We start from the raw sequence: 17,776 nt of genomic DNA on the forward strand, positions 1-17,776 counted from the left end.
TTTTTAGATATAGGTAAGCATTGTGGTCGCATAGTAGTGTGATGATGTAAATGATGTTTAAAATATTTGGATAATAAGTGTGGGCATAATATTTTGCCGAGTGCCTCTGAGTTGATTGTGTAGAGTATTCACACATACACATATATACATTACAATTTATTAATCACTTACCAGATCCAATCTGGATCAATGTACTGTATTATAAAACATAATGCTATAATCAACCATAAAACATTACAATAAATAACAAAATTCTTAAGAGCCCCATTTCAGCCCATCACATCATTTTTCCAACTTAGCCATCAAACTTCATTAATCATTAGCCATGTCTTAAGACCCTCATTTTAGTTTTTCCAGGTGACATAAGTACTATTGATTGCAGTAGTTTAGGGACAGGATGAATGCATACATCACAGTGGACATGTTATCTCTTATCCACATGGTTTTACTTGCTTTATTCACTGAAGGTGGTAAAATGTGTTCCTTACAACTGATGTATATATAGACACAGTGCAAATGCCTTTAAGAACCTAAGAACTGCCATACTGGGTCATACCAAGGGTCCATCAAGCTTGATATCCTGTTTCTAACAGTGGCCAATTCAGATTACAAATACCTGGCAGGATCCCAAATACTAGATAGATTCCATGATGCTTACACCCAGGATTAAGCAGTGGCTTTCTTCAAGACCACCTGTTTCATAACAGTTCTTAAACTTATCCTCCAGGAATTTGTCCAACCCTTTTCTAAATCCAGCTACGTTAAATGCATTTATCACATCCTCCACAAATGCATTCCAGAGCCAGATGAATGTAAAGTCTTTCTAGCGTTTAAACTGTGGTTCTCTACGTAAGACATTATCTTTTAAGTTTCCTGGAGCCATCTAATCCTTTTCCACTATTCCATCTGCACACCATTTGGCATGAACACAAACTATGGGATCTCTAGCTTGTTGAAAAGAGTAATTCAGCCTCCCATTAGGAGACAGAAGCTCATTAATGGAACTAAGTCCTTTCACCATCAAACTAGAAAAGATTTTTGAGCGCATACCAGATTAAAAAAAATAACAAAAACTTCATTTCCATTCACAGGAAGAAACCTAGAGCACTGTAGAGTACTGAGGGATAATGGAGAAATTACTTACCTGATAATTTTGTTTTCCTTAGTGTAGACCGTGTAGACAGATGGACTCAGGACCAATGGGTATGGTGTACTCCTGATAGCAGTTGAAGACGGATCAGATTTCAATCTGACGTCAGCCCTAGTACATATACCCCTGCAGGAAGTGCAGCTCTTCAGTATTCTCCTCGAAAAGCAATTGTGGATATATGTATGACTGAATAATTTGAATAACTTGATTAACTTTATAACTGGGTTAAATTAATTTGAACTGGTTGTGTGTTCTAGTTGGAGAAAGGCATGGCTTACCCGTGAATCATTTGCTGTCAGTGATGTCACTCGAGGATTCCATGAATAACGGCAGCCGTGGGTGGGATGCTGAGTCCATCTGTCTACACTAAGGAAAATTAAATTATCAGGTAAGTAATTTCTCCATTTCCTAGCGTGTAGCAGATGAACTCAGGACCAATGGGATGTAAAAAAGCTACTCCTGAACCGGGTGGGAGGCTGCCCGTGACCCACATAGTACCGCCCTTGCAAATGCTGTGCCCTCTCGAGCCTGAACATCCAGGCGATAAAACCTGGAGAAGGTGTGGATGGAGGACCATGTCGCCGCCCGACAGATCTCGGCGGGTGACAACATCTTGGTTTCCGCCCAGGACACTGCCTGGGCTCTAGTGGAATGGGCCTTGACTTGTAAAGGCGGTGGCTTGCCTGCTTCTACGTAAGCCGCCTTGATGACTTCTTTGATCCAGTGGGCTATGGTTGCTCACAAGGCCGCTTCCCCTTGCTTCTTCCCGCTGTGAAGGACGAATAGATGGTCCGTCTTTCTTATGGATTCCGATCTTTCCAGGTATCGGACTAGGAATCTGCCAACTTTGAGATGGCAAAGACTGCGAGCCTCTTCCGAATTCTTATGCTCATCTGGCTATGGTAGTAAGATGGTTTGGTTGAGATGGAAGCGAGACACCACTTTGGGGAGGAACGACGGAATTGTGCGTAACTGGATGGTTCCCGGGGTGAGTCTGAGGAATGGCTCCCGGCAGGACAGTGTTTGTAGCTCGGATATTTATTTATTTATTAACTTTTATTTACCGACATTCGTGAAGCACATCATGCCGGTTTACAATGAACTCAGGCGGGAAATACAATAAAACAATATAACATTAATAACAAATATACGCCGGGCCAAACAGACTGCCAGCAGGAAGGCTGTCTTCAATGTTAATAGTCGGAGAGACAGGCCGCTAAGAGGTCTGAAGAAGGTTCCTGCTATGAAATCTAGGACCAGGTTGAGGTTCCAAAGAGGCACTGGCCACTTTAGGGGTGGTCAGATCTGCTTGACTCCTTTCAGAAAGTGGGAAACATCTGGGTGAGAGGCTATGCTGCCGCTCTCACTCTTGGTTCCATAGCATAAAAATGCGGCCACCTGTACCTTGATGGAGTTGAAAGACAATCCCTTCTGCAGTCCATTTTGCAGGAATTCCAATATCGCAGGAATTTTGACTGAGCGTGGCATGATGTCCCGGTCCTCGCACCAGGCTTCGAATACTCTCCAAATCCTTATGTATGTTAGGGATGTGGAGAACTTGCGTGCTCGGAGTAGGGTGTCAATTACTGCCCCCGAGTATCCGCTCTTCCTCAGGCAAGTCCTCTCAATGGCCAGACCATAAGAGAGAATCAAGCTGGATCCTTGTGGAGGATCGGTCCCTGTTGGAGCAGGTCTCTGTGTGGAGGTAGCGGGGCTCCCTGTCAGCAGTCTTCGCATGTCTGAGTACCACTGTCTTCTTGGCCAGTCCTGGGCCATTAGAAGTACTGGTCCCATGTGGTGTTCTATCTTGTGGATGATTGCGCCCAATAGGGGCCACGGCGGGAAGGCGTATAACAGAGTCTCCTGTGGTCAGATCTGTACCAGGGTATCGATTCCCTGGGACTGGGGTTCCCGCCTGCGGCTGAAGAAGCTGAGCACTTGGGCGTTGAACCGGATTGCCAGGAGGTCCAAGGTTGATGTTCCCCAATGGCTTACTTTCAATTGGAATGCTGTGGTCACCAGCCTCTATTCTCCTGGGTCTAGACTTTCTCTGCTGAGGTAATCCGCAGCGATATTTTCTTTCCCCATGATGTGGACGGCTGAGATCTCTTGAAGATTCGCTTCCGCCCATGACATTAGGGGGTCTATTTCCAGAGACACCTGTTGGCTTCTGGTTTCTCCCTGACGGTTGATGTAGGCCACTGTTGTGGCGTTGTCAGACATTACACTGAACGCTTTGTCTCGGAGTCTGTGACGAACCGTAGGCAGGCTAGTCTGACTGCCTGGGATTCTAGATGACTGATGTTCCATCCCAACTCTTCTTTGTTCCATTGCCCTTGGGCGGTTAGCTCCTGGCAGTGTGCTCCCCATCCTCGTAGGCTGGCATCTGTGGTGAGCAGGATCCAGGTTGGTGAAGATAGTCTCGTTTCCTAACTCAGATGGCCTTCTTGTAGCCACCATCGTAGTTGGGTCCGAACTCTGTCTGGGAGCTGAAGATGTACGATGTAGTTCTGTGACAGTGGATTCCATCGTGATAGTAGTGAGCGTTGTAGAGGTCTCATGTGAGCTCTTGCCCATGGCACTACTTCCAGGGTGTATGCCATGAGGCAGAGGACTTGTAGGTAGTCCCATGCCATGGGGCGAAGTTCGCTCAACAGGGTTCATAACTGGGTCATCAGTTTTGATCTCCTTGTCGGTGTCAGGATGACCTTGTCTTGTTTGGTGTCGAACCGGACTCCCAAGTATTCTAGAGATTGGGGGGGCTCCAGACAGTTACTGTTTGTGTTGACCACCCACCCGAGGCTCTCCAGTAGAGTTTTGACTCTGTTGGTCGCCTGGTGGCTTTCCTCTGGGGATTTCGCCCTGATCAGCCAATAGTCTAGGTAAGGGTGTACGCGGATTCCCTCCTTCCTCAGTGTTGCTGCCACCACCACTATGATCTTGGAGAATGTCCGGGGTGCAGTGGCTTACCCGAATGGTAGTGACGGTCCAAGATCGTGACGCGTAGAAAACGCTGATGCTCTTGATGGATCGGAATGTGTAGGTAAGGCTTCCGACAGATCCATGGATGTAAGGAACTCTCCCGGTTGTATCGCCCTTATTACTGAGCGTAGTGTTTCCATGCGGAAGTGAGGAATCTTCAGATGACTGTGGACCGCCTTGAGGTCCAGGATGGGCCTGAATGTTCCTTCTTTCTTGGGAACGATAAAATAGATGGAATAATGTCCAGTATTTATTTGTTGTGGAGGCACCAGTGTTATAGCCTCTATGGCTAGCAATCTGGTCAGTGTAGCTTCCACTGCCATCCTCTTGGAAGGGTCATGGCAAGGGGATTCCACAAACTTGTCCGGAGGGAGGTGGTGGAAATCCAGGTAATATCCCTCTCGAATAATGAATAGGACCCACTTGTCTGAAGTTATCTTGACCCATCTTTGGTAGAATAGGGCAAGTCTGCCCCCTATGGCTTCTTCCTTTGGACGGGTCAGTTGATTTTCATTGTGGGGTGCGGCTGGGGCCTGGGCCCGAGCTGGCTCCCCTTTTGTTGTGCTTGTTCCAAAAGGACTGGCTTCGGCCTGCGGGGCGGACCGCTTAATATGCTTCTATATGGGTTGAAGCTCTGGTGATCCTCTGCCCCTGGAAGTTCGGGGGAAGGATTGCTGGTTTCTCTTATTCCTGTCCTCCGATAGCCACGGCAGTGGGGACTCACCCCATTTGTTGGCTAGTTTCTCTAGTTCGCTTCCGAACAGGAGGGTTCCCTTGAAGGGCATCCTTGCGAGTCTCGTTTTGGAGGATGCATCGGCCGACCAGTTTCGGAGCCAGAGTTGTCTTCTGGCTGCCACAGTGGATGACAATCCCCTAGCTGAGGTGCGCACCAGATCAGAAGCAGCATCCGCAAGGAATGATACTGCTGGTTCCAGGGCCTCCCCAGGAGTGTTGTTCCTGGTCTGTATTAAGCAGGCGCGTGTCACCACGGCACAGCAGGCCGCGATCTGTAAAGACATAGCGGAGACGTCAAAGGACTGTTTGAGGATAGATTCCAGACATCTGTCTTGAGCATCCTTGAGTGCTGCTCCTCCCTCCACCAGGATAGTCGTGTGCTTTGAGACCGCGCAGACCATGGCATCCACTTTCGGACATACCAGGAGATCTTTGGCGGCTGTGTCCAGAGGGTACATGGCTGCCAGAACACGGCCCCCCCCTTTGAACGTAGTTTCCGGGGCATCCCATTCCAGGTCAATTAGTTGCTGGACGGCTTGTAATAGTGGGAAATGCCAGGAGGTCTGACGGAGACCCTCTAGTATGGGGTTTGTTTTAGGTTCCCCTCAGGCACTTGTGCCCGGGATAGCAAGCTCTTTTAAGCTGTGTGTGACCAGGTCTGGAAGCTTGTCCTTGGTGAAGAAGCGTCCCCGGAGAGAGTTCCCCTTCTTCCAGGAGTTCTGAATCCTCAGAGTTGTCCATGTCTCCAAAGGTAGGGCTTCTGGACAGTGAGATCACTGTCCAGAAGCCCTCCTATAATACAGCCACAAGCTCTGGTGGAGCTTGTGGCTGTATTATAGGAGGCCCCGGTTGCATGTGGATGAAGGTATGCAGACCTTTGAAGAATTCCACCCAGGAGATTGATGCTGGGTCTAGACTAAGGGGCGCCGTGTCCCTGGGGAGCCCCATTTGAGGGGGGGTCCCGCTGTGCAATGCTAGGTCTGGCGTACTGTTCGAGGGGCTGGAACCCGATACCGGCTGGGGAGGGCCATGAGTTGGATCCCCTAGGGCCTCTTTGTACTGTATACACAGGGCCGTGGCCTCCTCATGCTGTGCAGCTCTAATGTGGCATGCTGGGCAAAGGCCCTGAGCCTTGAGTTTCTTTTCCGGTGGTACCATGGCTTGTGCACGTAAAATATAGTTGTGCGCTCTGGTGTGTCAGAGTTGTGCGTGTAGGTTTGTTGCACACTCAGGGAGATGTGCGCGCTGTTGTGCGCACAGATCGAGTTGTGCGCCCGGCACAGTAAGCGCGAGGCTACGTGCGTCATCTGTGCGCATGGTACTTGCTTATTTATTTTAAATCTTTTCTATACCGTCGTGCGGTGGGGACCGTCACAACGGTTTACAGTAAGGCACATAAAATTAATGATACTAACATTTGTCAGTTTACACAGGTGCCATAAGGTTCGGTAACATAGTTTGTAATCAATGTTAATTGATGGGACTTGTGCGCGCGACGTTGTATTTGTGCGCACGGATCGCCGAACAGATCAAAATGGTGACATCGACCACATGGACAATATGGTGACCACCTCGGAGGGTCTCGACGTGGAAGGACGCTCGGATCTAACCGGGGTCTAACCGGCTGGTGACCTGTGCGACTCCTCGAGCTTCGGGGACCGGAGATTTTTAATTAGATTTCTACCTTACCTTGTCTTGGTGCTTCCCGGTCTCATTCCAGATGGTCTCCGGCTGCGGGGGGAGAGGGAAAATACCTTCACCGCCGCACTCGAGGTTGCACCTGCTGCCTCTCAGCCTCTCCCAATGTCGGGGACTAAGTCCCCGCCTAGGGTCGGGGCCGGACCAAGGCTTACCTCCGAGGGATTGCGGAAATCACCTCGGGAATTCTCAACTGGGGGAGGGACCCAATGAGTGTCACCGCAGGAGAGCGGGGCTTATCTGTGGAGGTAAGATTTCTTCTTATTCTTTTGGTTTTCTTTGGTGAAATTACCGTATTTTCTGGCGTATAAGAAGAGTTTTTAACCCCTGAAAATCTTCTCAAAAGTCGGGGGTCGTCTTATAGGGCGAATAATTACCGTATTTTTCGCTCCATAAGAGACACTTTTTCCCCCAAAAGTGGGGGGGTAAATGTCTGCGTCTTATGGAGAGAATATAAAAAAAAATAAAAATCTAACAAAACCCCCCACCCTCCTGACCCCCCCCCCAGACCTGCCAAATTAATGTACTACAACCCCCCACCCTCCTGACCTCCCCACCCGAAGACCTGCCAAAAGTCCCTGGTGGTCCAGTGGGGGTCCAGGAGCGGTCTGGGAGCGATCTCCTGGACTTGGGCCGTCGGCTGCCAGCAATCAAAATGGCGCCGACGGCCCTTTGCCCTTACTATGTCACTGGGGTGGACCAATGGCAGCCGTAGCTCCTGTGACATAGTAAGGGCAAAGGGCCATCGGCGCCATTTTGATTGCTGGCAGCCGACGGCCCAAGTCCAGGAGATCGCTCCTGGACCCCCGCTGGACCACCAGGGACTTTTGGCAGGTCTTGGAGGGGTCAGGAGGGTGGGGGGGGTTGTAGAAAACTAATTTGGCAGATCTTGTGGAGGGGTCAGGAGGGTGGGGGGTTGTATTTAATTCATTTGGCAGATCTTGTGGAGGGGTCAGGAGGGTGGGGGGGTTGTATTTAATTAATTTGGCAGGTTTTGGAGGGGTCAGGAGGGTGGGGGGTTGTATTTAATTAATTTGGCAGGTTTTGGAGGGGTCAGGAGGGTGGGGGGTTGTATTTAATTAATTTGGCAGGTCTTGGGGGGGTCAAGAGGGTGGGGGAAGCTGAGGGATTAGTTTTAAAGGGTCAGGGTGGGTTTTTTGTTTATCGGCTCGGGCGCAGCCGATAAAAAAAAAAACACGATCGGGCCGGACGAAAAAAAAAACACGATGTGAATCGGAACCGGAATCAGAACCGATTCCGGTTCCGATTCACATCTCTATTACCGGTACCTCCTTCTCTGCCTCTCAGATCTCGCACATGCACGTCTGCGCCGCTTCACTGCAGTCCTCAGGAGCGAGATCTGAGAGGCAGGGAAGGAGGTACCGGTAATAGGATACAAGGGTGGGCCAGAGGGATGAGTTACTGCTCTGATAGTCTTGGAGACAGGGAGGGCTGGGCAGGCAGGGACAGCTGACCAATCCAAGCAGGATTTGTATACAACAACCAGCCAATCGCCGGTAAGGTACATCACTTGCCGTGATTGGCTGGTTGTTGTATACTGGGTACCACATACAGTATGGTTATGTAGTGACACAGAAGGGTAGTCTTATACGGCGAGTATATCCCAAACTCTATATTTTAACTGGAAAAGTTGGGGGTCGTCTTATACGCCCAGTCGTCTTATACGCCGGAAAATACGGTACTCTAACGCTGTGCGAGCGTGCATAGAGTCCCTAACTGCTATGGAGATGGAAAATACTGAAGAGCTGCACTTCCTGCAGGGGTATATGTGCTAGGGCTGATGTCAGATTGAAATCTGATCTGTTTTCAACTGCTATCAGGAGTACACTATACCCATTGGTCCTGAGTCCATCTGCTACACGCTAGGAAATTAAGCTTTTTAATGCAGCTAAGTAAACAGGCCCCTGCATGAGGGCAGTTTTTAGAAAGGCCAATTTATCCAAGCAGATAGCTTTGAAAGTTGCCTTCCCTAAGTCTATAGCAGAAAAAGATCCCTGATCTTCACAATGATCTGCAGGTCCTGATGTCCGTAACTCTTGTGTAAATACATATAAAACTCCTTTCATGCCTCTTCATTCTAGCTGGTTCAGTGTAAAGCCTTATCTTGTCTAACAGAGGTCCTCCAAACAAAGAAATACATTCTAAAGAAGTTTTGCATAATGTTTAATCCTGTTTTTGTTTCACTTATCAAGAACATATTTTCTTTTACCCTGTAATATAATAGTGGAACTTTTTATTGCTTATTTTAACTGTGAAGGTTTACTAAAAGTAACGTTATTTTGGGTATAACTTTAGGCACATAAATTTACATGCATAATTCCAAAAATCAAAACTATACATGTAAATCCTTTCCCTGCACTAACTCCACTGCCCCCTCCCCCCTAAAACGTTAACTTCAAATGTGGGGAAAAGTACACACAAAACTGGCTTTCATGCATATTTTTACCAGCAGAACCCACAGGTTAATTTTCAAAGGGTGATTTATGCACATGAAACAGCATTTTGTTTAAAGCACTTTGAAAATCGTGCCCTTAGATTACAAGTGGAATGACACAATAACCTTATCAGTAGATATACCCCTTTTATGTCTTAAGATATCTGCAACCCTATCTTTGGTGAGACATTTAAAATCATTGGTAAAGTTTTCCTCTTGAATGCTGTTGAGTATGCAACCAGGACTCTTTTTATTGAACACTTATTTATACTGTGCAAACCCATCTATATATCAAACATTTTTCACATTGTTTTTGTCATTTTAAAAAAGGATAAATGTATTTGGAAATCTTACCACGCACATGATGTAAGAGAGAATAGCTCCAGAGGAGCCAATAAGAGCACCAACAATGGTAAGCAAGTTATTGTTGAGCAGGAAGCCCTCAGCGCATAATGCCCATCCAGAGTAGCTGTTCAAAACCGTGATAACCACAGGCATATCAGCACCACCGATGGCAGCTGTCAGAGTCACTCCCTGAGGATGCAAACAAAGCAGTTTCAGGACAGCTAGCATACTAGGTTCAAAGGTATGAAAATATACAAGTCTTGTAAGAAACTACTGGTGTGTACTAGGGATGTGCATTGATTGCTCCATTTGTTTGATTCGTTCTGGCAGTGCATGCATATATGACGAACAGATAGTGGGCACGCAAAAACGAATGGTGTGCGTGTATATATGCACCGAATATATACATGCACACCATTCATTTCTGAATGCCCACTATCCATTTGTCAGACATGCACATCCCACTGAAACGAATGAAACAGAGCAATGAATGCACATGCCTAGCGTGTACCATAAAACTTGGCATACATGAGATACACTGTATGCAATATTTGTCTTCATTTTCTATTATTAATAAACAGATTTAAAACAAAATAAAATTAAGAAATGTCCATATCAGATTATGAATTCTTCTTCTGAATGATTAGAAGCATAAATCACAAGGGAACGCACTTGCCCTTATAAAAAAAAAAATAATTAAAATAAAATAAAAACCAAGGAGTGCATTTTAAACACCTATGCCCCATAACAGCCTAATTTACCAGTAACTGTCAAATCTAAATTCACAGTCAAAGAAAACCTGATCTACATTAAAAAAGGGCTCAGTATAAAGCACTCTGAATTCAGATTTTTTAAAAATCGCAATTACATATCTAACTTACCATAACAGCAGAGAGAGCAGAGACAGAGCCCAAGCAGGTGAGTCCCATTGTGTAACTAGGATCAATCATATAAGGAACCATTCCACCTATACTGGCTGACAGCAAACCTACATTCAGGTAATGCCTGCCCGGCAGCAGGAGAGGTGCAGAATTGAGAATACCTGGAACCCAACAGAGCACATGTCAGTACTCAAATTTGGTTCAGCTGCTAAAAGGATAAAAATACAAATAAAAAACAAACAATTCTTTAAAACTCCTCCTTACCCCAATATTCACAATTCATAAACTTTTGCAGGTGGGTGCCCTACTAACTGCTAAAAGCCACAAAAATTACTGTAAAATATTAATAAAGCATACGAACTAGGCAATCTTAAATTAAGTTTAAAAAAATTAATAAATCATATGCACTTTACAATGCAGACTCTTCATTTCCTAAACCTTTACCAGAATAAGCTGATACACACACATTTACTCTGACGACAGTTCTTGTTTGGGAACCAAAATGCTGGCAATATATGTTATGATTTATTAAGAATATTTCCATATATTTTTTGACTGTCTGCTTTGTTTTGTTTTAATCCACAACTCAAACTGTAATGTTTAATAAAAGCTCACATTTTTGGTAGGAAAACTACAAAGATGTAAAAAGGTAAAGATGATGAAATGCCCGTCAAGACAAATTAACTAATAAACAAGTTAACTGCAAACATTGTAACCCACTTAGCACAGAGTCTGGTAATGGCGGGATATAAATCAGTGAAAATAAACTGTTGAAATTTTGCAGCATACCCTTGTAGCTAAAATTAGAACCTTGTGGGTTCTGAAATCCCATCTCCTTGACTCGCTCTGTCGGAGCTTAGACAAGAGACAAGCTACATTATAAAGCCTCTGGGGGAACAGTTTGTGTCTATCAAAGTTATATTGTACAGTGCTATGCATTTGGACCTAAGGCACAGATTTAGAATGACATCAGGTGTCCACTGATACCTTAAAGCTCAGCATAACAGACTTCCCTCTAAAATGCCTGGTCTGTTTAATACTATTTTTAAAGCCATCTTTTGATTTGGGCAGCATAGATGCGGGCTTCCTTACATCATCCCTCCCTTCTTTACAATAGTAGCTTATAGAACAGGATTCAGATGAGTTTTTTCATTTCTAGGTTCTTTTACACAATCAAGATTCCTCCTACTTCCTGTTAGCAGTAAGTTTACAGTGTTTGGAGCAGTTCCAGAGTTGATTACATGACTTACTGCGGTTAATTTCACACACAAAAAAAAAATGGAAGGGAACATCCATCAGAATATTACAAGGAGAATCTGGTCTCCATGGCCCCATTCACAAAGATGAGTTAAGCATTAACATGTCAAAATGAGTGTTATTTATAGCAGGCCCCGTAATTTCCAGTGGGGCTAATTCACTAGCAGCCCTATTTCAGTGTGCTAACGCTTAATGCACCTTTGTGAATAAGGTTGCATGCCACTCACTTTTTTTTGCAGCAATCTATAAATCTACCACAAGTCCAAACTAAGAGATCCTTGTGGGATTGATAAACATTTTAATCCTTCCACTGCCAAATTTTAAGTAAATAGCCATTTGTGGTCAAATTCTCCAAGGTCCCTCTTGCTTCCATTATTTAGAAAGGCAACAGTACAAGGAAAATGCGTTTAGATCATCAAAGCTGAAAAATAAAATGGATAAAGGAGCTGGAAAACAATTTTACAATACATAAGAAGAATTTCCAAAACAATTGGTACTCACCCTGCAACTTTCCATAAGCGATAAGAGATCCGCTAAAAGTTACACCGCCAATGTAGGTACCCAAGTATGCCACAATCTTGGTGAGGTTTGCTGCAGGGTCAGTGGCGAAATGAGGGTACTCGATCATATACTCTGCTACACAGGTGAACACAGCAGCCAGGCCTACAAGGCTATGAAAAGCGGCCACCAGCTGAGGCAAGTCGGAAATCTGGATGCGTTTGGCAATAGTCAGACCTGTTCAGTAGCAAAGAAAGAAGTCTGCAGCTCAAAATATATCATCCTTACTTTTCAGAGTTATTGTTGTACAATAAATGCAGCAAATTTATAAATCGAACAACATAAGGGCAGTCAAGGAAAAGGCTGAACTGTTTTAGACTTTGATCTGAACATAACATACAAATAGCTCACACGGAGGACCTGGGTTCTATTCCTGGATCGTCTTCCACTCCCCAGGTCAGCCAGGATTGGGGATGCTGTGGAGTCAGCACTCACAGATTCTGAGTGGAAGGGAGCCCCAGTCATTGCTCAATAGTAACATTTAGTGGACAGATCTGGGACCCATGATTGAATGGCCACTGCAAGGATTGGGCCAAGTCTGTTGGTGAGGTCTGTTACAGAAAAAACAAAAACCCTGGGTAGTAGCAATTAAAGACTCATCACATTGGATCCCGACCCCGGGTCTGACTGAACTGGAAGCCCAAAGGTGCAGGAGGAAACTGACAGCCACCACCACCACCATCTCACTCCCCCCCCCCCCCCCCAAAAAAAATCATGTAAATCAGATTCAAACTTTATTGTCATATATCAGCACAGTAATGGCTATAAATTCCAAATTTAAAATGTAAAACAAATGCTGGGTTCAATGGGGCTTTAGAACTTTAGTTCTTCTCGCCAGATGACACATGAAAATATTTGCCATTAATGCAAAAGTATAAACAAAACATGTTTTAGATATGACTCGTAGCTTAATCCGACAAAACAGAGACAAGATATATAAACAAGATAAAGGCACCAACATTTTTGCAAAAGCTTTAGAAATGGGGTATAAGCAAGCCAATAATTGTGTATGGCCTTCGACAACCACCACTGGTCTTTTCTATGATGTACCCCCAATTACTTTCAGACTTTAAATTGCACTGTGATAAATCAAAAGAGGAAAGGCAACTAATTCTCAATCAGCAATTATCAATACATTCGCGAGTTCAGCCAATGTTTCATGTGCTAGACTGCATCGGGGGCACAGTTACAACTAAAACCTATCTGAACAAGATGCTCAGATGGACAACAGTGACTCGTGGTGTTTCTTCAGCAGAAGAGGACCAGAATGCTCATCTGCATACCGTTCCCAGCAGCCCCCAGGAGAAGACTCCAGAGGTCACAGCAAGCGATCCAGGCTTCGAACTCCACAGCCCCAGCTTCCAAAGGTCCCGCACCTCTTGTAGCAGAAGAGGCAAGGGGCGTGAGCACCTCAAACCTCCTTACTATACTCTATCCGTTTACCTTGCTATACCCTTATCTATTTACTAGACCTTATCTGTTTTTATTTGGTTTTATATGCTTCAACTTTACATGGTAATTATGTTTGGTAGGAGTAACTTGCTACTAATTTTATACAGTAGAAATTTAAAGCAAAACAAGAGTCAATAAGGTGGATAACTAGGAAGATACAGGCAGATTAAATTGTAGTGTTTTGAGGGTCATTACCAGAACAATATTAAATCTACAGACAAAGTACTTTAGGTTAGCTTTTCATCCCTGCTCCCTTAACTCGATAACAAATCAACAAAATTATGAAAGTAGTCCATCAGCGAGATGGAAGCTTTCCAGTCTTTTACACAGAGTACCACATGTATGATTATCTCTCAGCTGGCGAAAGGTTGTATGTGTGAACTAGGTGCAAAGACCTCCTAGCCCTCAGAGAACAAGTCCAATCTCTAGAGGCTAGAGTGGCAGATCTAGAAGAACTAAGGGAGATAGAGGTATATAGAGGAGACCTTCAAGGACATAGTAGAAAAGTCCCACCTCCAATCTGATAGCACCTGTGCTGCCTTGGAAGAGAAAGGTCACCTGAAAAAAAAAGCATCACTTTGATGAAGCAGGAAACAATCTTGTAACTAGGATCTGCCCTCAAAGTGATGTAGCATCCTCTCGCACAAGGACAGGTCTCCAGGGGCATGTGCCCAGGAGGGAAGAGTTACAATGGCTGTTCCATTTGGTGATTCGATTATTAGCAAGGTTGATAGCTGGGTGACTGGTGGACATGAGGATCACTTGGTAACTTGCCTGCTTAGTGCAAAGGTGGTAGATTTTAGATGGTGTTGGGGAGAAGCCAGCTATCTTGGTACATGTGGGTACCAAAGACATAGGAAAGTGCAGGAAAGAGGTTCTAGAAGCCAAATTTAAGGTTTTAGGTAGAAAACTGAAATCCAGAACCTCCACAGTAGCAATCTCAGGAGTGCTCGCTGTTCCACGTGCAGAACCCCAGAGGCAGGCAGAGCTCCAAAGTCTCAATGTATGGATGAGACAATGGTGCAGGGAAGAGGGTTTTAGGTTTGTTAGGAACTGGGCTTGATTTGGGGAAAGGAGGGGGCCTTTTCCAAAAGGGTGGACTCTACCTTAACTAGAGTAGAACCAGGCTCCTGGCACTAACCTTTAAAAAGGAAATAGTGTGGCATTTAAATTAGATGGGGGGAAAGCCAGGCACAAGTTCAGAATGATGTATACTAAGCAAATGGGGAAAATAGGGCATACCAGTAGAGAGGTTGCAATAAATGCTAAAGTGGACCAGGTGTCTAAAGTGCATATGCAAGATCACCCTATCATGATAAAACTTAGTGTAAGATGGATAAGACACTAAGGCCTGGAGCTTGATGAACCTGCACACTGAGGTGACCGCCACCAAAAATATGACTTTCCAGGTCAGGTTCTTCAGGTCACAGGTGTGCAGCAGCTCAAAAGGAGCTTTCATCAACTGAACTAACACTATGTTGAGGTCCCAAGACACAGCAGCAGGCCTTAGCAGAGGCTTCAATTGAAGCAGGCCCCGCATGAATCATACAAATATAGGCTGTACAGAGATGGGTGTACCATCTACACCCTGGTGGTATGCGCTAACTGCACTGAGATGAATTCTAACAGAGTTGATTTTTAAGCCAGCTTCTGATAGGTGTATAAGGTAAACAATTTTTGTGGGGGGCAGGAGAATGGATCTAGGGCTTTCTGCTCACACCACATGGAAAACCTCCTCCACTTCAGTCCGTAGAGCTTTCAAGTGCAAGGATTTCTAGAAGCCACCAGGACTCAAGACGCATCCTCTGAGAGATCAAGTGGTTGCAGAATTAACCTCAACATCCAGGCTATGAGCAACAACCTCGACCTTGCATGATGAAATCTGTGGAAGTCCCCAGACTGATCAGTCTCCAGATGGACAGCTCCTGTAGGAGTGGAACCAGACTTGTCTTGGCTAATAAGGGGCTATAAGGATCATAGTCCCCTTGTCCCCACGAAGCTTAAAAAGAGTCTTCGCCACTAAGGGAATAGGAGGATAGGTGTACAGAAGACCCTTGCCCCAATGACGAGCAAGGGTATCCGAGGCTGGTTTGTCTGACCTATACAGGGAGCAGAACCGAGGCACCTTCCTGTTGCAAGAGATCCCCCGTTCCAGATTTGAAAGTACCTGCCACCAGGATAGCCCTGGAGGTTATGCGTGGCCTGGCACCACTGCAATCTCAGGGTCCATTGGACACTGCGCATGTATAATTGTGCCAAGAAAGTGAAATGGACAGTTGCGGCCATATGGCTCAACAATCTCAACATATCCCAAGATGATACCTGCTGGCTCTGCTGAATCTCTGCCATGATAGTCATCAAGGTGATGCCCTCTGATGAGGCAGGAAGGCCTTGGCATGAGCAACATCTAGCAGGGCTCCTATGAAGTCCAACTGAAGTGACAGGCTGAGCTGGGACTTTGAATGGTTGATAACGAACCCTAGTGACTCCAAAACCCAGATGGTCAAGCATATGGACTTGGCAGCCCCTGCCCTTGACCAGCAAATCATCCAGATATGGGAAAACATTCACTCCCAGCCTGCGAATGTGTGCCACCACCATGGCCATGAATTTTGTGAAGACTCATGGGGCTGACGCTAGCCCGATCGGCAACAATGGGTACTGGAAGTGCTATTTTCCCACCAAAAATTGAAGATACTTCCTGTGACTGGGGAAGATCTCAATGTGAGCATATGCATCCTTTAGATCAAGGAAACATAGCTAATCCCCTTTCTGTAAAAGGGGGATTAAGGTGCCCAGGAAACTATCTTAAACTTTTTTTAGAAATTTGTTCAGGGCCCTTATGTCTAGGATGGGACGGAGTCCTCCTGTTCTCTTTAGAATCAGGAAGGTCCTGGAGTAGAATTCCCGCCCTCTTTGTCCTGGTGGGTCAGGCTCAACCGCTCTGGCCGTTAAGAGGGAGGAGAGCTCCGCTAGTAGTACCTCCTGATGTGCTACTGGTCCCCAAAACAGGCACAGAGGGCAATTTGGCGTGACACCCAATAGATTCAATTGATATCCTTGACAATGGAAAGAACCCTCTGGGTCCCAGGTTATACTGGGCCACTAGTTTGCAAAGAACCGCAGCCTGCCCCCAACTGGGGGGGGTCCATGTCCCAGGTAAGGGCAACTGGCCTACAATCCCTACAACCCGGTCAAATCCCTATTCCTGGAGTTGACTGAGGCACCGGCTGGGGCTTGGGGGTTCTCTGCTGCCTGGGACGGCCACAGGAGCCCTGATGGTGTTGACGGGAGTGAGAGGTTGGAAGATAGTACTTCCTCTGGCAAAAAATACTTCTCATACCCCGTTCTCGCTGACCTCCTAGAAGAGGAGGTCAGGTCCAGAGTGCTAGCGGAGAGTTGTTGGAGGGTTTCATGGTGGGCTCAGAGCTGGGCCACAGTGTCCCTCTCCCTATCTTCAAAGAGATTCTCCTCAGTACATGGCACATCGGCGAGTTATTCCTGTGCCTCTGGTCAGCGATCAGAGGCCCTAAGCAATGCCATTCTGCGGGCGCTGATTCCTGCTGTAGAAAACATTGTAGGTCGCTCAGACCCCATGTTTCCCACGTTCCAGACCCTTTTGCACCAGTGACATGATGATGTCCTGCTGCTGTTCAGGCAGCTGCTCGGCCACCTCCTGCACCTGCTTCCAGATGTCCCATGACTACTGGCTCATGTAGAGCTGATAGGAAGCAATGCAGGCAATGAGCATTGCCCCCTGAAACACTTTCCTCCCAAGAGTGGGGTTCTTCGCCAGGTACACTGAGGAATGGGCCAGAGAACACTTGGCTCTCTTGAGAGCCAATTCGATCACCACCGACTGGTGAGAAAGCAGACGCTTATCGAATCCGGCAGCCTTGGAGACAAGATAGATCCCATCAGCCTTCTTATTAACAGCAGGTACTATGAGGGGGTGTTCCCATATCCTAGGCAGTAGCTCCTTAAAGATCTCATGTACCAGGACCACCACGACCTCCTTAGAAGGCTCCACAAACTGAAGGATCTCAAGCATTTTGTGCCTGGTATCCTCTTCCATCAGTAAATGAAATGGAATAGCTTTCGCCATTACCCTCACAAACCCTGTGAAGGTTAAGTCCTCAGGCAGAGACTTCCTTTGCTCTTCTGGAAGAGAAGGATCTGAGGGGAGACCCTCAGAACCCTTGGAGGACTCAGAGGTATCATCCCCAGGGGTCATAGGGATTTCTCATTCTCACTATAAGCTAC

General features: G+C 46.0%; 1 protein-coding gene across 4 annotated transcripts in view; it reads right to left on the reverse strand.

Moving 5' to 3' along the window:
• The window catches only part of NNT (nicotinamide nucleotide transhydrogenase), a 404,867-nt gene that overhangs the window by 130,344 nt on the left and 256,747 nt on the right, over nt 1-17,776 (reverse strand). For all 4 annotated transcript variants that reach the window (XM_029577710.1, XM_029577726.1, XM_029577728.1 and 1 more), the window contains exons 15-17: nt 12,005-12,238; nt 10,247-10,407; nt 9,375-9,554 (exon numbers count right to left, since the gene is read on the reverse strand). In XM_029577710.1, the coding sequence (XP_029433570.1) occupies nt 9,375-9,554; nt 10,247-10,407; nt 12,005-12,238 (575 nt within the window). The remainder of the gene's footprint in view (nt 1-9,374; nt 9,555-10,246; nt 10,408-12,004; nt 12,239-17,776) is intronic.

Source organism: Rhinatrema bivittatum, chromosome 1 (assembly GCF_901001135.1).
Source record: "Rhinatrema bivittatum chromosome 1, aRhiBiv1.1, whole genome shotgun sequence".
NCBI classification, from domain to species: domain Eukaryota; kingdom Metazoa; phylum Chordata; class Amphibia; order Gymnophiona; family Rhinatrematidae; genus Rhinatrema; species Rhinatrema bivittatum.